The 24,088-nt window shown below is 40.6% G+C and overlaps 6 protein-coding genes across 6 annotated transcripts; 2 read left to right on the forward strand and 4 right to left on the reverse strand.

The window, feature by feature from the left end:
- Window positions 1-1,258: 1,258 nt before the first annotated feature.
- On the forward strand, window positions 1,259-2,698 carry EAE98_006596 (uncharacterized protein; the record flags this gene model as incomplete). Its single annotated transcript, XM_038954219.1, has 2 exons — window positions 1,259-1,324; window positions 1,529-2,698. The coding sequence occupies 2 exons, from the start codon at window positions 1,259-1,261 to the stop codon at window positions 2,495-2,497; spliced, it is 1,035 nt and encodes a 344-aa protein (XP_038809464.1). The 3' UTR covers window positions 2,498-2,698.
- A 120-nt stretch (window positions 2,699-2,818) lies between these two features.
- Window positions 2,819-3,646, reverse strand: EAE98_006597 (uncharacterized protein). Its single transcript, XM_038954220.1, has 4 exons — window positions 3,601-3,646; window positions 3,352-3,517; window positions 3,140-3,301; window positions 2,819-3,064 (listed from the first exon to the last, which is right to left on the reverse strand). The coding sequence occupies exons 2-4, from the start codon at window positions 3,418-3,420 to the stop codon at window positions 2,912-2,914; spliced, it is 384 nt and encodes a 127-aa protein (XP_038809465.1). The 5' UTR covers window positions 3,421-3,517; window positions 3,601-3,646; the 3' UTR covers window positions 2,819-2,911.
- A 273-nt stretch (window positions 3,647-3,919) lies between these two features.
- On the forward strand, window positions 3,920-4,666 carry EAE98_006598 (uncharacterized protein; the record flags this gene model as incomplete). Its single annotated transcript, XM_038954221.1, has 1 exon — window positions 3,920-4,666. The coding sequence occupies one exon, from the start codon at window positions 3,920-3,922 to the stop codon at window positions 4,664-4,666; it is 747 nt and encodes a 248-aa protein (XP_038809466.1).
- A 1,370-nt stretch (window positions 4,667-6,036) lies between these two features.
- Window positions 6,037-7,035, reverse strand: EAE98_006599 (uncharacterized protein; the record flags this gene model as incomplete). Its single annotated transcript, XM_038954222.1, has 1 exon — window positions 6,037-7,035. One exon carries the CDS (start codon window positions 7,033-7,035, stop codon window positions 6,037-6,039), a length of 999 nt encoding a protein of 332 aa, XP_038809467.1.
- A 3,305-nt stretch (window positions 7,036-10,340) lies between these two features.
- EAE98_006600 (uncharacterized protein) lies at window positions 10,341-11,717 on the reverse strand (the record flags this gene model as incomplete). The annotated part of the gene is made up of 2 exons (XM_038954223.1): window positions 10,341-11,040; window positions 11,092-11,717. 2 exons carry the CDS (start codon window positions 11,715-11,717, stop codon window positions 10,341-10,343), a joined length of 1,326 nt encoding a protein of 441 aa, XP_038809468.1.
- A 7,207-nt stretch (window positions 11,718-18,924) lies between these two features.
- EAE98_006601 (uncharacterized protein) lies at window positions 18,925-22,258 on the reverse strand (the record flags this gene model as incomplete). Its single annotated transcript, XM_038954224.1, has 7 exons — window positions 18,925-19,702; window positions 19,751-19,880; window positions 19,930-20,236; window positions 20,295-21,107; window positions 21,163-21,251; window positions 21,311-21,459; window positions 21,510-22,258. 7 exons carry the CDS (start codon window positions 22,256-22,258, stop codon window positions 18,925-18,927), a joined length of 3,015 nt encoding a protein of 1,004 aa, XP_038809469.1.
- Window positions 22,259-24,088: the final 1,830 nt, after the last annotated feature.

Raw genomic sequence — 24,088 nt, forward strand, 5'->3', positions numbered from 1 at the left:
CACCTACGTGAATATTTTGAGTAAAATTTGCTTCGATATCTCGAGGTCGTAGAGATTCTTGCGATTCATCACAACGTAGAATGTTCATGCCTAGTACCTTCATTGCCTGTGGGTGGCTGTGTGAAAATTCTTGGAATATCAAACGAGGAAAGTGTCATCGAAATTTTTGGCGTGAGACGAGAGGGATTTTTTTTAGGTTTGTAGCTTCTGCTGTACATCCTGACTTGTTCCCGTTCTCTCTCTGTCGAGTCTCAGCACTTTCGGCGACTAATCGTGAGAATGCGACGGCTGGGTTGGGTTCTTTGGGAGGTCCGCTTGCAACCCTTTTGTGTCTTTCTTCTAAATAGGCTCCTAAATTTCGGCTCAGTGCGCAGCTTGCAATTCGCACTTCATTTTGCGGTGGAATATTAGGGTCTCCAAGCGACAACCTATTCTTAGCAAAGTGTCGATTCATTCATTATCTTCATCTGAAGTCGCCAATAGTTTCAACACCACTATTCCGTAGGTATCCAACACAAACTCTGCTTGCAATTACATGTGGGCTCGAGATCGTAGAGGTATCAGCGTGCTTCAAGGAGTTGAGTTGCCCGCGCTTGCATATCGGCTCGTGCCTAGATGTACTCTGGAGCTTCGCATGAAGGAATTCGCATACCAAACATAGCAGATGGAGGAAGTCCAGCGCAAACTATGATATTCTTTTCAACGACTACCAATGGGGAGTCTTATCACATCCACCATAACGCTCACAGCCTTCGCGGGTAATATGCCACAGCTAGTCAAATGGAAATCGATAATTGTGAGATGGGTTCTTTCGAGATGGGAAGTAGATGTGCTTGCATGCAATTCAGCATATTGATGATGTAGTTGCCCCCGAAGACAAGATTTGGGAATCGTATCTTGCACTGTAGTTGATCAGGGTTTGTAGAGAGTGAGGTGACCATCTTGCTTCTAAGCTAGAGTAGGGATGAAAGGAGGACACAACGAGAGGAATTAGTGCAGGAATCACAGAAGGGCTTGTCAATGAAATTCGAATCTCAAAGGGACTCGCAGAGGATAGAAATGACTGTCATCAAACATCGTTGAAATAGAGGAGATCATTTTGAAACATGGGGTTTAATCTGTGAAGCTATTCCAGTCGGAGTTAGAAATTACTTGCACCGATATCGATTACTAAGCGAGGTGGTTTGAATACCACAAAGACAAGGCAGATTGTACCAATGCCATCGTTCACAACAACCAAAAAGTCATCAAGATAATCATGGCCAGCAAACAAACTACAAATGCCTTGAGAATCTCGCCTCCACTGATAAACTCAGCCAATCCCGTAAGTCTACCTCCTTACCACTGATTTCTGTAGAAAATGCCGGGAGACCTCCGTTCTGTTTTGCATTGCACTACGCCAACAGTGTTACTGATAACGCTTTTATGCTCTTTCCCAAGAAGATATAAGTTGGATGTACTTTGCAAGTGGAAAGTACCAATCTTAAAAGAGTACCATGAAGTATTAGGAGCTCATTGTCATCGCTAGTGGGCAACAAGTAAATCCGATCTCCTCGCCCTCTACAGCTGTCCTCACACCGGTGCAGTTACAGTCAGAACTTCGCTTTTAAATCCTTTTCCGCACAACTCACAACTACACCAATATACTTTCTTTGATCCTAAATCCAATTCCACCAGCGCTTCAATTTTTGAAGGCCGAAGTAACGTCATTCCAGGCGAGACGAATAGCCTAAACACACTCGGTTATTCTCCCATATCTTTAGACTCATACCTGGAAATTCTTCTTGAGCTTGCGCAAGATAAAAGCCTTCAGCAGCTTACTTCAAAACCATGGATTATTTCCGTAACTGGTTCAGCTGAAGAGGTTGGTGAATGCTATGAGCATATTTTGCGACAACATGGAAAAGCCAATTTGAATATTATGATGGAAATCAATCTTTCATGCCCTAACATTGTGGGAAAGCCACCCCCCGCTTATGATGGGGAAGCAATGGCTTCGTACATTAAGGTCATAAAAAGTATGAAAACTGGGACAACCGACAAAATTCATGTAGGCATCAAAACTCCGCCGTACACGTATTCTGAGCAATTCAGGAACTTGATTTCAGCGCTAGAATTTGGAGCCTTACCTTCTGGAGACAATGCCATATCATTTGTTACCACAACCAACACTCTTGGGTCGTGTTTGATCATAGATGACCTGGGCAACCCTGCACTGGGCTCTTCAAATGGTGAAGGTATTGGAGGAATGGCTGGTGATGCATTACACCCCATTGCATTAGGAAATGTCAAAACAATCCGAAGAATGCTAGATGCATCATCCTTAGAATACATGAGGAGTATAGAGATAATTGGTGTTGGAGGTGTAAAAGATAGCGCGGGGTTTAGCAGAATGCGCCGAGTCGGTGCGTCGATAGTGGGGGTGGGGACTGCATTGGGAAGAGAAGGAGTAGGTATCTTTGAGCAGATTCTTTCCGGGGTGGCAGAAGAGCTTTGAATGAACAATCAATAGTCCGCCTCAGTACGCATGTCATGTTGCGGTGTTATCCAGGCTGAAACTTACGTGGGTGAAGCACAATTCCTATGTGATACGATTGGTTTCTATTTCAGAGGCAAATATTCTCTACCGTCGGGGCGGGCTTTGTCGTCATATATGTTACCTTGGATGGGTCATCCAGAAATAACAGATTTTCTAGATATTCGAGTCTACCTTCTTGCTCTCGTGTCCATGAGATGCTCCATGTATCATTCTTACCGAGATGACCAGAGAGATTTGGAAGTCAAGATTATGGTTTTCAGAAAGAATGAGTTAAAAACTTCGGATCATGATTATTATGGCATTTAGCCCTCAAGTACTTCTCCATTTTCTTTCCTTGTTTTGAAGATTATTTTGCGCATACTATGGTGACACTCAAACACGGAACTCATCCCACCACCTTTCTTTATCTTTTAATTGGCCATTCTCATCAAACTCAACTCCCTCACTCTTCAATAATTCCAACTTTTCACTTTGATTAATGCCCGACGGGGCATTCTGCGCTTCGCCCTTGAATCCCCCGATTGCCTATTGTTGACCAACTCATCAGCATTGAGAAGACTTTATTATCACAGTTTCAATGGACTAATAAAGAGTTCTTACCCCATCAGCACAGATAATGCGATGACACGGAACCTGCGGAGCATAAGGATTTCGTCTCAAAGCCCCTCCAACGGCTCGAGGAGCAGTTGAGAGAGCTTTGGCAAGAGAGGCGTAAGAGGAGACTTTCCCTGCAGGAATCTGGAGGAGAAGAGTGTAGACTTTCTGTGGAGGTAGAGTCAGAAAGATAATCAATAAGATTAGAAGAAACATACTCTTTGGAAATCTGTGATTCCTGTCATGGTGAGATTGCTTGAATCAGATAGAGAGCTTGTTTGCGACATTGCCACACCGACGAATCTAGGGACTCTAGACTTTAGAGTAGCAAATTTTTGACTTCTTAATTCGCTTTGTGGTTTTCATGAATTTGAATCTTGATCTCTGTGCAGTGATTAAAGCTTGTTAGGATGTAAATCCAGACCTGCTTAATATCTTAGATTCACCCTTAGGCTTATTCTATTCACCTTATGCTTTTGAGACGAACCAAACTTATTTGCTATAATATCTCCGGGCAATGAAGATTTCTAGATGAGGAAAATATAATTCTAGCAAGAAAGAGAAATAGGCAGATGTATCTGGATGGTCTTGGCAACGAGTGGAGGTCTATGGAAGGTTCTCATTGGTCACTTCTATCACAGTGATTACTAAGTCGTCTTTCCAGTCAACCGCGCCTCTCATTGTTAAAAGTTGAAGATATATTACTACATATCCAATTTTAATCATTCCATTTCAGAGCAGTGTATCTAACCATCAATTCTCACCACGGGGGATAGGCTAGTTCAGATGTCAAACAAACACCTCTTCCCTACTTCAACTCGACGCTACCAAGCACTCCTATCTCGCGATCCTCTGGCGCATTCTTCATTTATCTATAGCGTGACCACGACCAAAATATATTGTCGTCCCACTTGTCCCTCGCGTCTCGCACGTCGTGCGAATATTATTTTCCACGAGACTGCGGAAGAAGCGGAGAAGGATGGCTTTCGAGCTTGCAAGAGATGTCGGCCTGATATTGATGAGACGATGATCAAGCACGGAGTAGATGGCGGTTTGAAGCCTAGGAATACCGCTTCTATGAACGTAAAAATCGGATCCAAGGCTGACGACTTAGGTGAAATGGGAAGAGGGAGAAGGATGGTTGATCAAGCTATGAAATTGATCGAGAGCGAGCTGGCCAATGGTGACCAGAAATGGACGATTAAGAAAATGGCAAATGAAGTAGGGCTGACCGAAAGTCACTTTTGTAGGGTATTCAAGAGAGAGACAGGTGGAACTTTGGGAGAGTACAGGATGAAAGTCGTTGGGCGACAGGTGGTGGAAATGACCCATGGCAACGAGACGACTGACGATTGGAATACACCCGCGGATACTGAACTGTTGTTTAATTGGGATAGTTCCTGGGATGAAATTCGCGATATAAACAATTCAAATACCAACATTCCGTCTTTTGGTCTTCGCCCGACCAGTTTATCTGACATTCATTCAGATGATGGAATGCAGTTTTTGAACTTGGAGTGCTGTGGAGATTGATCAAAAATCCGAATCACACAAGATCTCACCTAAGTCCTGCGTTTAAATTGTTCCGGCAAATTTACAGTGACCTTTTCCAGCAAAACTTCAACTTCAACCATTTACAGGCAATCGCTAGCATAGATTCAAGGTTTCAACATCAGTTTACATTTGCTTGATTCGGATCTGATGCATCAGCATTATAATATTTTCCAGCGCCAAATAAATGCAAGTAGTATCAAGTTATTTCCACGTCGCCACAAGGGGCTGCTTCTACCTTTCCAAAAAACCGAATCTTCAATCTTAGCATTGGATTGATGCGTCAATTCCTTCATCTTCTAGTAACTCAGAGGTCTGTAATTGTTCAAAACGTGTACATCCTCTGCGTAGCACACCAGAGTGGCATGCTTACCATCGTATGCGTATGAGTATAGCTCTGGACGATACTCCCGGAAGAACGTGCTGGATGGTGGGCAAAGCCTTTCTTGCGCATTGAGATTATCCTTGTATTGTCCCGCGCAGCATGCCTTGTCGGTTCCATAAAGTCGCAATCGGAAGTGTAACCATGATGAGTAGTGCCTTCAATTGGGAGTTTACACATTTTGGCTGCTAGGCAGTACATCGTCGAATCAATATCAGTCATTTTGATAGACGAGCACTTGGTTTCGTTTTCCAAGAAAATGAACTGCGTAGAAGCGCTCATACCATCGACTGTAAATCTTGGATCCAGGCAAAGTCAGAACAGAGAAGATACATTATTGCCAAGATTATACCAAGATGAAAGACCTCGACAGTCCAGGTACTTCAAGGCAATTTCTCCAAGTGCTTGACGTGGACCACTTTTGGGATTATAATCGGCGCTGTCAGTATCAGTGCAGCCTCTCAAGAGTTTCCAACTTCTTAGATTTCAAATTTTCTTCACGGGGAGCTAGGGAAGGGACAGTCCTGCATATGATTGATCGTACTCCTGGAATTCACGGGAAAACTCGAACAATTGAGTTTATTGATTACAATAATTGCGCCTAAAAATCATTTAACTCCAAGTAATTACCCCGATCTTTTCCAAAACATCAATTGTTTTGCGGGACAATAAAGAAACCCCGTGTACATATTCTCCAGGACATTCTGACAACAAGCTGAAGTTTCCGATCACTACGAAAATTCATGAAACTTGTCCAATCTCCAAACTTCGAATGCGTGCCAAACACACAAAAAAGAAATTTGAATCAAAAAACCCAAAAAATCAAACTCCCCATCGCCGGCATAATATTCCATTCGTAAGGAATAAATCAGGTTGGAGACCCTTCGTAGAAGGACTGAGAAGTAAAATGTTAGCTTTAGTTCAGCTACAGTAGAGTGAAAACGAATGGGAAAGTACAAACATTATCTTGTTAAGCCGGAGCTTGAATCAATCTATTTAAACATTTTCTCGAATCGGCAGATAGCTCCTTTGTATTGGGGTCGACAACTGCCCAATCACAATCCAAGTCCATGTTGAAGAAGTGATAGATCACGTCTGGAACTTCTTTGCAGAATCTCAGACCAACTCTGTCGTCATATGCATAGGCATACGAATTCTTGCATCGGTTCGAGAAGTGCTGGCTAGATGCTCGGCACTGGTTGTGATTATGGACCCCTCTGCAGCATGCCGCATCAGTATTGTGAATCTTGCAATCAGAGGCACAACCCGCATGATTTGGCTCGCCACTAAGAATAACCTTGTGGGTATTTGGACACCAACCACCGGTCGGGTCTTCGGTGCAGCCGTACGGAAGACAAATATCGCTGTCAGGAGCTACAAGCATTTTGGTTGTGTAGCCATCTACAAGACTGTGATCCAGGTGAGCTCCACCAGCGTGTACATGGCCATTACCCTTTGGGTTAAATGTCGCTTCGTTGACGTTGTAAATGTCACCATTCGTTCTATAGCGAAAGCCCTCGGTGGTACATCTGGTACCGTTATCATTGCAGCCAAATTGGACAATTTCTCGTCTGGTGTATGCGGTGCCCTGGGGCCAGAATTTCTCAGTATTTCCTTCAACTAAGACCTCGCCCGGCTTTATCTGTGGACGTTCCTGATCTTCCGAGGTTCTCAATGGTACATGAACGTAGTTATCATTGTAAACTTTGCCTTCCAGGAAAACTGGCTGCTCCGTCGCGCCAGAATTTACATACACATGAACTGTACCTTGAGAGCTGGCTGTAATGACATCTCTGTTCTTATGGAATTCATGTATATTTGGCAACTTGGCAAGGTATGGCTCTGGTGATATTGCGTCTGTGAAGTGCTGATAGTTGGTGGGAAGCTTTGCCGGATCTTGAGCCTCGATGCTTGCGACGAAGACCGCAAGCACGATGAATGGGTCGACAATTTTTAAAAAATTCACCATCTTGAATGGTTCAAATCCTACAATTTGTCAGTCATGTATGATGATATTGTGGATGGCTACATGAATCTTAATCATTCGATAAGATCTCTAAGTGTCCAACGACTTCGTTGTAACTATAAATGAAAGATTCGGGGATACTGACTAGAATTCTGGTGATATCTGGACCTATGAGACGAGTATAGCAATTTGCTCTTTCGGATTCAACGTTAGCAGTCTCAAGTGGTCTTCTTCCTTGGGGGAAGATGACCCCTTTTATACCCAAAAGTGAGTCGAACGCTATAATGCAAACGTCATTCTACATTTGTTAAATAGCTTAATTTTAACACCGAGATACTCAAGAGCATCGAGGTTTTCAAGTCTCTAGTTTTTACCAACATGACTCACCATTAGGTGACGATGAAATGTCGAACTCATGATCTCATCTAGACTTTAACTATTATTGCTTTGAAGCTTTAAAATAGCTCATTTTGGACGTGAGGGAAAATTTCTCCGACTTGATAGAAAATTTCGCAGCCGTCGGCCTCAAATTCCAATTGAAGATCTTACATAGCCACGGTTGGCCAATAGTACCAATCGTCGTGTAGATCAGAAATCAAGAATGTTGTCTAAAAAAAAGAAGGTTCTTTTGTTCAGACTTTCACTAGTGCGAATACAGTTTTGGAAACCGTATTATTTGTCACATACATTGCTCTTTCTCTTTCTCTTTCACATTTCTTCTTCACCTTTCTTCTTGCTAGTTTCTTGCCTCGTTTCTTGGGGTCTACTTTTCGGGGGAAGGTAAACTTCCTATTTTCGGTGTTAGATCATGTATTGCCATTTATTTGATTATGGGTGATTTACTCTCGTGCTACCAAAAGTAAATGATTTGCTCACGCTCATGTCACTTGGGTTCTACGATGGCTAGAATCTATGACGGGAGACTGGAACCTACGATTGGATATTAACAATCTATGAATTTGAGCTAGATTCTATTCATAGATTCTAACCCTAATATTCTAGGATCTAGGTGGTATTAGACTAAATTCATTGCTATTTTTGTAATGTGAAAGTGATTTTTTGTACTTCCATCTACTAGTAGAAGATGCTTGGCCATTATTAGTCGGTGACTAGCACGCACTCGACGGTCGACTATAAATTAGCGAGGACTAAAAGATCCCTTTTGAGGATTTTTTTTGGACTAGCCTTACCCTTTCGATCAAGCGGACAGAAACTTTTTTGACACTTCAAACTGCCTTGAAATATCGGCGACGAACTCTATTTTCCATAGCCTAGACTACGTGCGATTTAGTGTTCCAATTGGGCAAGGGCAGGTACCAATTTGAACACCCTGAAACTGAATTCATCGCAATGATAGGACCTTGTAACTTTGACGTGTCTCGAAATTCACAACGATTTTCATGACATACTTTAAGCATTGCCAAAAACTTCACGCTGATCATCTAACAAGACAGTGAAGCAGATACTATCGGAAAGTGGTCGTCACAAATAATAAGGTTTTCAGATAAAAGAAAGAGCAGGTCGGTTGCAATCCCCCGGCATGCAAATCATATTCAAGAATGACAGAGTTACTTCGTCTTACATTATCTAGCATCGGCTGCTCGTTATCGGATCGTCAAGCTAAGTAAATGTCTAACAACTGAGTTTCCAGAATGAATTCATTGACTTCTCGGAATTTCAATCTTGTACTGCAACTGAATGATGGAATATGATCTCATAAATCAAGTTCAGTGACTTAAAAACACAGATCAAACATATTCAAAGCTAATTCAAGAATTCATGGCCGTAGTGAGACTGTAGAGGGTAGGCAATTTTGGCGCAAACGAGGCACCTTTATCCGACAGGATCTCCGAAATTTGAGATCTTTGAACACATGTCCTGATGAAATAGTCAACGTTTCTTTTTTGCGTGATTTAAATTTAGGTTGGCCGCATTCAATGTATGATCGATGCATAGCCATGCTATCATAACTGAATCTGGGTTAGAACTCAAATTGTAGTGATCTCATAACAGATCACCGTAGCTTGAGAACACTACGGAATGATATGCACGACATCATGAAAATAACGGATAATATGAAACCGCTTCACCTACTACTCTCAACTGGCAAATGCATTCAAAAATTTCTTTTCTGTACATCTAGCTCACGGTGCTCAAAGTTCAACGTATCGGCATTGCGTTCATGAAATTTTCCATTTCCAAGTATTTCCAAATAGATTGACACTGTACTTCCAACTAGATACCGAATACAGCTACTCGCGGATCTTTGCACAAAGCCAGCATACAGCTCTTCAACGAAAATCTAGAATCTGGTATACTTCTCACACGAATATAACATAATGCTGCGATCACAGTTTGTTAATACATGATTTCCACCAAACGATTTCCCAGACACTATTTGCTGATGTGTGAACTCTTTGCTCATCATCAGCTCAGCTAGGTGAATATGACTCAAGGGCTTGTCCTAACAAGGAGAATTTTGCTTTCGACGATGGTTTATGTTAGGTCTCACAAACATATTGCCGTAGGCACTAACACTATCATACTTATTTCTCATTTTCTCAAATGTCGTAGGTTCCTCGCTCTTGAATTCCTCGTCCTATGAAAGGCATTGCAAACCGATTTGCGATTGTTGGTCGGCATTTTCCCTTAACTCAACATCGTCCTTTATGGGATACATACCTGTCTCTACAATTTTCCACGAAACAACTACCACCAATTGATAAAACATGACCATGACTAACCTATAGCTTCAAGTACACTCGCGGGATAGCTCAGTGTCTCATTATCGATGATATTGTGTTGCAGACGTGATTGGGTATTGTATTTTTCATTTGAAGGTAAGAAAAGTTGAATTTATACCCAGAACATTGCTCTTGGATTTTCAAGGGCCACGATTTGTTGGCCAGATAAGTTGATTTTGGTTGTCGAGTGAGATTTCCGTTACTTCCATATATTCCACACGTTCCGCAAAGAACACATGATTATTGCGATCTGTCTAACCTTTTTCTCAACATAATGTCTTTATGAAGATCTCTGAATGCATAGTTATAATACCATTATGGTTGAAAAATCTAAGCTTTCGATACAGGTTTAACTCCGTCAGGGAGTCCAGGACAGCCCTTAAAGCTTGGAGGGGTATCCACGTGATCTTGATACATACATCTATCTATCATACCTTACATCAATTGATTTGAGAGTTTTTTCAATGTTTTTGTATAAATATAGTATTATAATTTAAGATAATTACATGAAATTATTATAATGTCCAGTTCGTATGAGTATGGTCGTCGTTCAATCCTCTCTGACTATGCCAATTCTTGTACAGGTTCATCCCTGTGCCCGTATTCGTAAGTCCTTCTGCTAGCGTCCATTTCGTATTTAGACTGAGTTCCATGAACCTCATAAAATCCTGCAAATGTGCTATCCGGCACAAATGCGGGAGGTTGTTGGTATACGACTTCAATAGGTCTCGGTTCTTGCTGATGCTTCTTCTTTCGGAGCATAAACCAAGCAACTCCGGCGAGAATAGCCACGACTGAGACAATGCCGACAGCTATACCTGCAAGCGCACCATGAGAGAGGCCGGTCTGTTCTTCGGACTTAGCATCCGTTGCTGGATGGCTGAATCCGGTTGTGTCGCTTGCTCCAGGCTCTGTTGTGAGGGTTCCGTTAACTACCACTGTGCCGTTTGTAGTTACATTGGCACAGCTCTCAACCGTATCTTTGGATATCATAGGGACAAGATCTGTGGCCGTCGATGGATTTGCTTGCCAAAGTGTGAAAGTGTTCTCGTCATGGTTGACCATGAGATAGGCTGCGGTCAGAAAGTAACGACCTAAAGTTGACGGCTGATTTGATGTGATGCCGTAAAGAAACTCCCTTTCACTTTGGTTGAACACTCTACTGCCATTGCGTTCAATTGTAACAAAAGGAGGCATAAATTGACTATTTGGGATTGTCACCTCAAGCCCAGAGCTAAGCTTTATTGACAAATCTCCTTGAAAGCTAGAAAATTGCTGTTAGTGATGGGAAGAATACTAGAAAATTGATACTCACTAATTGGTTGCATCATATAGTTGAGCGAGCCAATGTAGCCCGTAAGAGACTCCTGTAGTTTTAGTATTGGTTTTATTCTGAAAGGTATCCAAGATTGAGCCAGGAGCCTCGATTAAAAGTTGGCGTTGTGGAACAATGCAGACCGGCAAAGCAAAGTTTGGAGGGAAGATACTGGTGGTGGTGCCAGTGCGGTCGACAAGTTCAATATCAGATATAGTCACTTTCATACCAGTCCAGCATCCTGTCGCGTTGCTGTAGTATAATGCCTGAGTATAGTTCTGCCCGATGACCTTTTCCTGATCGTATCCTCCATTCACGACCTGTCCGTCCAGCGGTTGATCTATCCACATCCGTCCCCAGAAAATGGACCATACTTTTGATGCGATTTTTCCTGTTTCGACGAGGCTATTTAGGTATGTCGAGTTGCTGCCCATCCCCAGTGCATGGAGTATGGTGTATCCATGATACCAATTTTCTCTCGGTATACCAATCGGAAATTTACTCAGGTTGGTAGAGCCTGGAGAAAATATGTCCGAACCTGCAAGACTGGTCGTCATGAGATCTACAGCGCCACTCTTCGCACCATGGCTTGCTGTTCCAATGTATGCCACTCCCACTGTCACCATATTGATTCCTTTTTCATGACTGGTAGATCATTTTCGAAGAAAAAGTTTCCACGACGGACCCTACAGATAGCGTTTTCGAAAATTATACTGGTATCGCATGGTGCATCATAATCATAAAGCCAGGTATTGTTCAGCTCGCTTGAAGTGTATGAACAAGGAAGACCACAAATATAGAAATGAGTGGGTTTCTTTACGCCCAAGGAAGAACCACTATATCTTGAGCTGGATCTCTGGCTTCGACTGGTATACCTCGCATATAAGAATCTTCAATGTCGGGAAGAACTTACACGTCTTTCAGCGGCAAAGAGATAGCTGAGTAGATGCATGATGCTGCATCTGCTAGAGAGTCCAAGAATATAAAAGGGAGGATAAAATACATAGTGATGAAGACGGCGTAGACACAGCGGAATGTAAAGGCTCACGAATCGTGGCTGTTTACAAAGGAAAAGCTGCGCAGCAGATTTGAAGTAGTACCGTAAAACCTCCAAAGCCTAACCCATGCACCTACGGGCAGTTTTTGGGAGGAGCAAAATCCCCATCGAACTCCAACAATTGGGGTTCAGTCACAGCATGGTTTCTCGTCTTTTGATAACTTTCATTCTAGAGCCCTAATATAGTCAAGGCTCAGTCAGTAGACAACAGGCATTGGATACCAAGACGATCTCAACCAAATTGCCGGTAAAAATGACAAATTTCATTAGCTGAATACAAAAAACCGCTTATCATCTTCATCAAAGGGATTTAGACTTGATATATTGTTTATTGTTTCTCAACCAGGAGGATCCAGGGATTTTAATGAGTTTCATATTGGCGCTTGATATGACGCTTCATACGAGCAACTCATCACGACGGCATTTTGAATTTCACGTAAATTGGAGTTGACTGATATCCTGTGAGCCTCACGCAGAAGGTTTTGCTAGTAGCACCATCACAGATGAAGCTTATTCAATATGCCGATTGATTCTCCACCTCGGAAAGAAAAAGACCATGTTTCCAAGCATATCTACTTAAGGACATCAAAGACAGCTCGAAATTTCCATCATTCATTCTCCCAAGAACTTGCAAAGAGGCCTTGCTCCTAGGAACCCCTCTAAAATTCAACACGACACTCAGCGGAAAACTAGAGAAACTTCACTGGAAGAAGAGCAGCATCTATTCGGAAGGCCTAGGTCTCTTCGACGTTGAAATAATATCAGAAGATTGGGCTCAAACTTCCGTGATATGCTCGAAGTGTGCAGACGAACCAATTTTGTATTCGAATGAGCAGGTATCATGATTGAAGTTGGTCCTCAATGCCAGCCCAAAGACCTGGAGATCGAGTCTGCATGTTCTCACTAGGATGTGTAAAAGAGTGTACTGAAAGTACCTAGTAGGCTGCTGTTGACTTCCTAGATTTGTTGTCTTTTGATCCTGCTGTTGACCACCATACGGTCGGTATCTCGGCACCTGCTAATTTGTTTGATCCACTTCTTGAACCTGTTGAATTCATGCAAAGGTCATTAGTCTCCTACTTTGATCATATCCAGGTCATTTGTTATGGTACCGATATGGCGGTGCAGAGCTATTCCGACAGTTAGAATCAGTGGAGTGTTAGACAGTCGTGGTCATTGCAGCTTTGACAAAGACACCAGCTCGTGCTTTGTCAATGAAACCCGAGGATCTAGATCTAAATCAACCTCTTCAGGTATTTGGGCCGACTCTCTTGGCGGCGTAGAATTATGGAATTGGATCGGGAAACCGTTTGCTGCAGATATACCAATTCACGAGACTGTAGGTGGAAGAACAGTGGCGGCAATTGGAGAATTGGTGACAGAAACAAGCCCTTGAAGGTTGAAGAGCTGAACAAGGAATTTTCTAGATTCCTATTATCGCTCTTCGTGACGGCATGATATTTCGGTTGCATTTAATGCCAAATTGAAAGTCAAATATAAATGAACGACGATGAAAATTTATTTAGAATGAAGGTTAGATCATTTTTAGCAGTTAATGAGGTGTGAGCCTATTAAACACGTATCCTTATCACATGATCTGGCCAACCTCTTCTTCTATAAACTTATTATCTCAATATTCAGAATCTCTTCGTCGATATAACGTTTTTAATTAATAAATATATATTGAATTTAGAATAGAATAATATCAATCTTTTTTTTAGATATTATGCTTATTAATAGATTGGACCAATCAGGGATTGAGAGGTAACGTTTATCTTCTCAAGAGTCTGAAAGCTTTTGATCGTGTTTTTGGTAAGAAACTGAATCTATTTGATAAGAGCACTTCAATCATATATTTCATTATCTCAATTACAATTTATTAAAAAAAGAAATACACTATTCGAAAAAGCTCAATTGATATTATTATATAAATCAGCTTCAGATTGATTGGATTTATGGTTATTGTAAAATTCCCTTGAAAATTTTTTTTTTCAAATCAGCTAAATTATTTTCAACTATTTCAAAGTATTTTTACTAATAATAAAAATAATATCAATCGAATCGTTTTATTAAACTGAATACATTACAAGTCTTTTCAATTATATCAATAACATTAGAATCATATTATCAATAGTAATTGAATTGCTCTTCAATTTGAAACCCAAAATGCCTTAAATTTAAGATATTTAACTTTCAAAATCTTAGCTATATAGCACCTAACCTCTTCGAAATTAACAACAACTTTTATTATTTAAGATTCTATTTATATAAAAAGGATAATATAGATAATAGGATCTCTGAAATATATATATATTTAATTAGAATAGTAATAGTAATTGATTTTGAAAGGGTTGAGGGCTTAATTTAATGAAATATTGGTTTTTCAAAAATCTATATTTTTGATATATATATATGTAATTGAATAGAACTATAATAATAAAAATTATATCAAAATAATGAGAAAATCTATCTGTATATATTGAATCAGCATTAACTTGATACAATTGTTAAATATTTTGATATCTTTAATTGAAAAGTCGAAAAATAACGAATTGTTGGTTTTCACACCTAATTAGGAACCAAATAGTTTCAGACCCTACAGTGAACCTTCGGGAGGCCCTGCCTCGAAATCAAGGCCAAAAGCCTGAATTATGTAATCACCGTGTGGTCTGAGGATGAGATAATAAACTTATCAAGATCAAACCAGCATTGCAATAACATCACACTTCTAACGTGTTCCCGCGAAATATATCTTGTGATTGGTTGTCGGAACACACTCAATATCACATCTTCCAAGTCAATCTACGATATTGTTCTTTTTGTTGTTCTTACCTGGACTCTTGTCTCTTTAAGGGATAGCAGGTCTAGAGGTGAACAGAGACCGCGACAGGCCTTAATATCTCCATCGAATTTCGGACCAGCCTTCAAAATGTCTAAACAACATCAATTGAGAATGATCATCTACAAAAACCGTGTGGGTGTATGGAAAGCTAGAAGTTGTTCTATTTGGAGAGATTTAATCCTCGTCGCCTGAGATAACGCGTATCCAGAGATTGGGGCTGAGCCAATCTAGATGAAACCATATATTACATATCAGATTCACGAGGACAACGTTCCTCTCAGAAAGTTACTCCGTACTATATTGCAACATCATCTACATCATACTTTCGGGAAGACGGTTCATCTCAACCATGGAAACAAAATCCATTCTGCCTAATGTTATTATTGACCGAAGAAACCGCTGAAATGAAATTGTGGGCCTCGAAGTCGTCAAACATATTAACAAAACCAGCCATCTTTATTCCAAGCTCCACCAGAGCTTGAGGATATACTCGAGTACTATTATCTTCCTGGCTACTTCCATAGCCTGCGATATGTTCTATTTAAATCTACTTCATACCTGGTAGGTCTTCAATGCAGACCATATGTTGAATGATCACAGACCAACCTTTGATGCTAATGCTAGCCTGGTCTCTGATCCGCAAATCACGTCTGACCGCGATAATTTCTTTTGAAGATCTGTTCTCGATGCAAAAAATTAGGTTATTTCAATGACTAGAAAGGAAGAGTGATCTCTCGGTCCAACGCAAAAATTCATTATCATGAAAATCTTTACCTCAAACCTTTGCAAAGTGTTCCCCCCAGGCCGTTTTGTTTATATTGATGTTTCCTCAACTTGGGTTGGCCTGTCCCGGATCTTCATATAAAATATGGATCGCCAGGGGGTTTGGTCTAGAACATTACACAGACCACGCAAATGCATGAACGTTACCTTTCGTCGTCAAGTTTCAACTTGTGATGAACTGCTTTTAACTTTTAGACTCACTGAGGGTTGATGTGAAACGACGGCTAAAGAACCTTAAACGTGAAGTTGTGGATGAAACTAAAACGGTTCGACGTGTTGTCATACGGTGCCAATCTGGAGCGACCCCCGAGGTCCTTCGCTTTTCGGATTAGAAAACATTGTGATGAGCTAACTGAATATGATAGCAGTATCGGCTAAGTTTCAATGACTAGTTGCCGAATTTGGCAGATCAGTCGTTCTTCCAAGGACACAGCTTTACTGTAATATTAACAGCCTGTTTCCAAAGATGAAATGGACGTAGTCGGGTGTCGGAATGGCCCGTGGGCTTTGACATCGACCTAACACACGGCAGCGCCGATTCACGGGTACTCAAAATTTACAGGTGTCCGCTTTGCATTAGCATGATTACGCACATGGCAATATATCCGTGCCTGGAATGTCATCAATAACTTATCAGGTATACAAAAGCGAGACGAAACAAAGCGCTCGCAAGTTCCCAAACCCTGGATCACCAGGATGGACTGTCGTCTGTGTAAATACTGGACTCGGAGAATTAGACATGCAACAAGAGGATCTTGGGATGAAGTGTCTTGCCTATTAGCGGTCTGAAGTCTCGAAGTTCGGACTCATACCCCAACCGTCTCATTCCATAACTGGTGGTACAATGAGTGGGCCTGATCATGGTGGGTCATTAAGTGCGCTTCTTCTTCGTTGAGAAAACACAAGCGCTCAGGAGTTCCACACTCGTCGTTTCGTATTGATTCAAGACGTGCAACAAAATCAAAGCATCTTGTAGTTTGGTTTAGGAAATCTCGTTACGTCATGGTATCATGAAGTATAGTTTCATCCGATTGGCAAAGTGGATAAGTCGTCCCGCATCTCAAGTCTCAACGCTCTTCGGAGAGTTTAACAGATATGCAACAAAACATTCGAACGTCTGATCTTTCGCTGCAATAGATAAGATGAACACGAGGTCCTGAAAGATGGGTATCAGATCCACAAGTTCAATATGTTTGTGGATCTATCCAAACTGCATGTGAAATGTGTCTGTCTCGGATTAGTCTTCTGGGTTCATTGAATACTGCCATACTCCTTCTGTCAAACCTAAACAAGTCTTTTGCGCTATATTGGTATCTCAAGGGATTAGGGTAAGCGATGGGGAGTAAATATCGATTTGGAAAGGCCTCCATTCTGCGAAGGAACACGCGTACTTACCGAAGTTATGTCAACTATCCCTTCTGCCAAACTTTGGAGAATTTATTTCGATATGCAACAGGATATTAGCCTTAAAGAATCATCATTTCCGATCAATAGTCGTGGTCAAGATCTATTCCAATCTCATAATGCCATAGCAAGTGTGTCTTCTGTCGCACATCTTGTTTTCTCTCCGAAGTTATGCTCATTGCTGAGTGTAACTCTTTCATCCAAGATTGCAGAAACATGTGCAGTGACTGGAAACCTCGCATCATTTTGCATAAGACATATTGCGGCATGCAACAAGAGCTTACAACTGTATGTGAATCATTCATTCTAGCATGGAATATGAGACATCTTCATATCATGATATATTACAGATGAGCAACAAAACTTTGTACATAAAGCACCAGGGCTAGCAATTGGTCCCTAACTATCGGAGAAAATTATTCGACGTGCAACAGAACAGCGGACGGAAGATCTTACTGCAAATGAATTAGCTCTGGTCTGAAATATATATTGCTGATATGCAACAACATGCCGGAAGTTATTGGCTTGATCTGCTAGCACACAACTTTATATTACAGACACGCAACAAACCTCTCATTATCTCAGCGTCGGGCTCAGTAGAAGACCTGATAATGTCGGAGAATATACATGACACGCAACAAATCGCTTTCTTGCTGTCTCAATCCGCATCCTATCCTGAGACACATCAGACCGTCGATCAGCACCCATGAATAGAAGAGGGATCATCTCCATAACACCTAGTCAGCAATGTATATTACAGACGTGCAACAAACCCACCAGATATCAGAGTCCAAGTATCTCCATGTCCAATGATATATCTTACCAGTCCGGAAAATAAACTTCGATATGCAACAAAATTTACTGTTCTGCCTCTGGTCAAACTAGACCAAGAAACCTGTTCTAGACGGGAAACAACTCCATAGTATACTGTAAGAGAATAAATTACAGACATGCAACAATAACTCCTCTCCCAGTATCATGAATCGCGAATGAAACCAGATCGAACAAGTCACACTACAAACCACTATCGACATTGCCCAGAAAAGGAAACAAGTCCATAGCACCACAGAGTAAAATATATTAATATCTTACAATACATCACCCCCTCTTTCCTCCCCCAATAAGAAACAACATCATATAAAAAATATAGATTGCCGACCAGCAACACAACAATCCCACCTGCACACTCGCAAGCTCACCCATGAAAAAGTGCAGTGCATGATTGTCAAACCCTAAACCTCGTGATAATCCCTGTGTGGAGAAAAAGCGGGGTGTTTCAATATAAAAATAATCAAATACACCCCCTCAATATACAAGATACGGTAAGCGTCTTCCCAGTAAGCAAGACAATTAGACGACGGGTGACCAAACAAACTCCAGAAAAAGTATTGAAAATAATAAGCTGCCAACCTCTTTTTGATTAATATATATTGCCGATATGCAACAAATGTAAGAATGTAGTAATACTCACGATGGGTGCAATTAGCTCGTCTCTATGATTAATATGTAACGGGCATGGCTGTGAATAGTACCTCCGAATTCTAGATGAACGTGAGGGGCGCAGTCGTTTAGTTTCGTTTTGGATATATATAATTCGTTATGTAAAAAGCGATATTACTTATTTACTGGAATGCGATTGGATGCGAGTAAGTGGCTGGGAGGAATCGTCTCTCATCATTCATTGCATTCATTGCATATACAGATACCTCATCTTAACGACGTATACATATAAACCATCAATAATTCTTCACTGCCAACCGCTACTTCCATCTCCCCACATACTGCCATCCATACTCTCTTCTCCATTTCCAATCCCCATCTCCTCCATACCAATCTCCATCCCGTCTAATTCTCTTGTGAAAAAGTCGTGTTCCTCTTGCAATAACTTCGTGTCTGCACCCATTCTTTCTGGATATCTTCTCAGATTGAACCAATGTGTCAGAGCTCTTAATGCTTGCTCCAACGGCAATGCTTCCTCAACTTCAGCATCTACATCACTACCTGCTAACCAATCATCTCTCAATTCAGGTCTACAATGTAGGTACACCGCCGTAATAACTCTCATATTTCCCTGTCTCCACTTGCGACCACAGTATGGAACTTGATTCTTGAACAATTTTAAAGTATAAAGGCGAAGTTCGGGTTGCGGAATTTTGAAGGACTTTTTGAGAATGTTGGATGATTTGTACTGAACAAGAAGTAGATTTCGATGAGCTTTGTTCTTACAAATCTTTTGCATGATGCGAAGAAAGTTGATGGAAGAGAAAAAGTTGCGCCAGGAGAATTCGGTGATAGGTTCCGAATTAACTTCGGTGCTTTGGAAGCCAAGTTCTTCGACTTCTGTATCTCGTCGAGCTGCATGCTGGCCTTCTTGAAAAGAAAGGGCCGGAAGTTGATCGTCATTATTGATCACGGTACTGTCCCTTTGTAATTTTATTGGAGGTGGAGCGGCATCATCCTCACTGTCTTCTTCAGTGGCAGCGGCCAAAGCCCATTTGCTGCTGCCGTTACAGAATGCGAAGAAGCTAAGATCCGTTAGTCTTGAGTCCATATCACCATGCCAATGAACTAACCTCAAGTCTTCGCGGTCTATCCTACTGTCCACAATTCTGTCTATCTCTTGATGGGCGAACATTTTAAGAATCAAAGGTAGATAATTGGAATCTAGTAGAAGCTGCGTAAAGTACTCGAATTTGAGGATATCTATCAAATCAGCAAATGAGACGACATATAAGCTGATATCAAAACCTACGGGAAACCTTGAGCCATTTTAGGACGATGAGAAGAATACCGGATACTGCCTTTGAAGTAATCTCTCTGAACCTCATTGCCTCAATTTCTTCTACTGTGAGATCTGCAAGATCAATTGGATTTGGTAAAGGTACGTTTGCGGGATCTTGGGCTTGGCCTGGTCCTCGGGCGCCATTGGTTCGTGCGCTTATAGGGACGCTGCTTTGTGGTTGGACATTTATTGACTGGTTCATTAAATTCGTAACATTCGCCAACATAGCCTTGATAAGAACTATAACAAGTGATTGTAGATGCGGAATGGAATATTGCTATTGAAACTCGAGTTTTAGAGTCTGAACTGTGAGATGGGGCATCCAATAAACTTACGTAGAAAGACTCTACCAGATCCAACTTCCTTTTTACCTCATCACTAATGTCTTGTCGTGGTCCATAGTCAACTTCTACTTTCGGCGACTTTGACTTTTCAAATTTAAGTCCATCAGCCAATATGTGGTCGAGATCAAGTTCTTCTATATCCTCATCTTCTCTGTCATCCCACCCACGTTCAAATCTTAGAAAACGTTCTCTTTCGTCCCACAATTGGCGCATAGCTCTAGTCATTCGCATTCTACCAGCAAATAGCTCACCAGCTTCCAGTATCGACTTGGGAATATCACTTCCTTCCCATTTGCGACCTACAAGTAAATCCTGTAGTCCTGCATTGCCTTTTCCACCGGCACTATTGCTAGTACTATCAAGGGGTGGGTACATAAATGGGAAGTTTTGATTTGTTTGATAGTTTTGCTTCTTGCCTGCCTTTCCTCCAACTGGTGGGGATGGAGGTGGCGATGGAGCAGGCGTAGCTATGTGAACTGGCTGATGAAGAATTGAAGCTCCACTGCTATTGACATTCGTTGGAGGATTCATAACGCCGGTTGTGCTAGCTCGGCTTGGTCTATTCGGTAATGGTGGTAATATGGAATTATTATCGGGCTCTAGGGGTATTAAAGGTTCTGGGGGAATGTATGCGGGGTATTTTGAAGTAATTTCTTGTCGAAAGATATGATAGTCAAGAGGGGAGGCAGTAATTATCTTCTCGCCGCTTGAGTTGGCCAGTTCATCGGTTGCCCTTTTGACTTTATCGATTTCTTTAGTACCTCCAAAGACTAATAATATGGATTTCCAAAACAGAAGAAAGATCTGTGTACAAAAAAGTAAGCCAACAGGTTTTGTGATTTCTCACTGGAATACTGACTCGTGTTTGGGGTAACTCATTGGCCTCGTCCCATCGTAATTTTCCAGTAATCGTCAACAAATAATGGACAATATTTGGCTCCAGGCCCACTGCGATCTCAAACATCAGTATCTGGAGATCAAGAATGTGCATTAGAATGTATACTTACGGAGAGTCTTCCTTGCAAGATCGAGAGATTCCGTGTGACAACGAACGCCTTCTATCGTCAAATAGAATATAGTCATAACATTATCGAGCTCATCCTGTACAAACGGTATATCATCTTCCGTTATTTTTGTCTCTCGAAATTCGTCATCCCTTTCGCATAGTCAGTTGTGTTTCACGGCACATGATGTTTCTATCCTCACCATAAATGTTTGAAAGCGGTTTCCATGACTTCATAGACCATCTCAATTCCACCACTCTCTGCAAGAAGTGATATGCTTCTCTTCATACTTTCGACGTGCGAAGGTGTCGCTTTCGTCCTCCTTTTCTTTTCACTCGATTCAATGGTCTCCAATTCCTCCTTCTTCCCTGCATTTTCATCCCAGTTGCCTAGTATAATATGTAGTAAAGTTTGTAAGCTTTTACATCTCCTCCGCAGGTCGCTAGCATGCAGACCCTGAACTTCCCTCTTGACGAATTTCAGTTGTTCCTCCCGATCGGCTTCTGTCCAAGGTTTCGCAGAAATTTTCTTCCATCTTCTCTGGAAAGTATCCTTCGCTCTGTGTAGCCTTTTGAACTCTGCCTCGTTGTACGAAAACCACTCGTCCACCTCTTCTTCAAATGTTGCTGTGTCGCTATAAACGAAAGTATATGATGTAGGGTCAACCTTTGGAAATTCAGTAACGAGTCTCTTCAGTTGCATCAAGGAAAGCGAATCGTTTGGATTGCCAACCATCTGCTGCGCTGAAGGCGGCGGTGGGGGCTGATGTGGTGGAGGAGGTTGAGGTTGATTGCGTGCAAGTTGAGGGCGTGCCGTAGAAGCATTGGTGGAAGCTTGAGATACTGGAGTAGGTGCAGGAAGACCTACATCTGCAAAACCAGTATCTGCCACATCAGCAACATCCTTTGGAGGTGGCGCATCTGGAACTGCTGGTTTTGTCCAAAGCGACATTGTGGAAGATCTAAGGCGCTGCTGAGAAGAGGGGAGGTTGTAGTTCGGTCAATCGTCAAATCGCAACATTGTGAGTAGATGAGTTATGAAATATTTGTTGCGGTAAACATCAGGAAATTATAATGTAAAAATTTGTGAATTCCATCGCATTTTGACATTTCCCATGTTGATGGCTTCCGCTTGACGCGATTCGAAGCTAACAACTGTTCCGCTTACGATAAGGAGATAAGCATAGTATGACATAGTCTCTATATAACGTACTTTATTATCGAATTACTAATATCATTGGATTGTTAATTTTTTTGTAATTATTCAATAATTGCTTAACTAATTAATCAAAACTATTAAGAATTTAATTATCTAAAATCTATTATAGAGTAACGTATAAAGAACTCGAATAGAAACCTTTAAACTGAATTTTATATATATAAAAATACTTAGAGCGACTTTTTATATCTCTGTAAATATTAAAGATAATTTCAAAAGTTTTGATAATTAAGCTTAATATCTAATAAAAATATGTATTTACAATTAATTCTTTAATTTTAGAATTTATAATCTAATATTAAACTTTTATCTTTAAAAATAAAGATACTATTACGATTAATCCGCGTAAGGGCTGGCGAGGGCACGTGAGTAGCCCCTGCGGGGCTACTTCAGGCCGACGCCGACCCGCGCATAATTATAAATTATAGAATTTTCATAGTTTAGAAGAATTAATAAAAAGTCTTTATACTATATTATATCTAGTTAATTTATTACTATTATCTACTCTAACAGATACTCTGATTTTAAAGATATTTTAAAAAGATTCTATAAATAATATAAGAGGAATACTAGTATTAATAATAATTAATATATTTCTGTCACGGAATTCACCATATAGTGTAACCTTACAAGCACTAATCCTAATACTCCTTCGGAGTACTTACTCCCATGATTACTAACACTATTTTATTCATTTTATTTGTATACCCTATATACCTAATTAAACAAGTACCTTGCCCGATCAGGGTATATAAAGCAGATATGATTATTAGGATTATACCTCAAGTCAATCTAATTTATTATCACTCGACATACCTATTCCCAGATCAAAGTGACTATTAGATATAGCTATTACCTCCGTGATAATTTCGAATATTTAATTATAACTAGCCGTCAGGGAAAAAGAATTTTTAGACTCCGGGTTCGTAGTATAAAAGAGTAGAAGGTAGTAGGGTCGTAAAGTAGTTCTTTATAAATATTATAGATAAATAACTAAGATATAATGTTTTTGATAGAAAAGAGAAGAGGGAGGCTTTATATAGTGTATTACAAAATATACAAAAAAACGAATAAGAACCCACTGTTTTTTCTAAATTATATAAAAAAGACCTATAAATACTAGCTACAAAAAGAGGCCATGTAATTAGTACTAAGTTTCGCTTATAGTAGAATTTTGAAACCCTACGAATTCGTAGACTTTAAATTCTTTTTCACCGACGGCTAGTACTAATACAATAATAACAATAATAATAAATAATATAGGTCTCTTCCAAAGCACTAATTTAAGTGATTACTGATTAAGAAAAAAGAAGTACTAACTTTTTTTTTTTAATAAAAACAGAATAGATCTCTCCTAAAATTGTTAGGGTTGATTCACTTTACCACTAACCTATAAAAGCGTAAAATATTCCGAATACGTTCGGAATAGTAAATCTACTATATAAACCCTATCAGGTAATCGCTCCCTAACACTTACCCCCATCTTGTATAAACCCACCCGATATATACTAATCAGAAAAGAGTAAACTAGCTCCCTATAAACATAGATCTCTATAAATATAA

The sequence above is a fragment of the Botrytis deweyae genome (assembly GCF_014898535.1).
Source record: "Botrytis deweyae strain B1 chromosome Unknown BDEW_014, whole genome shotgun sequence".
In the NCBI taxonomy this organism is placed as follows: domain Eukaryota; kingdom Fungi; phylum Ascomycota; class Leotiomycetes; order Helotiales; family Sclerotiniaceae; genus Botrytis; species Botrytis deweyae.

What these genes read in the sequence shown, in the direction of transcription:
- EAE98_006597 (XM_038954220.1), bottom strand. Translation starts at nt 3,420, where the DNA reads ATGTCGCAAACAAGCTCTCTATCTGATTCAAGCAATCTCACCATGACA. An exon ending in GAATCACAGATTTCCAAAGA is followed by an intron (nt 3,302 to 3,351) that starts GTATGTTTCTTC and finishes CTACCTCCACAG; the next exon opens with AAAGTCTACACTCTTCTCCT. An exon ending in GCATTATCTGTGCTGATGGG is followed by an intron (nt 3,065 to 3,139) that starts GTAAGAACTCTT and finishes GGTCAACAATAG; the next exon opens with GCAATCGGGGGATTCAAGGG.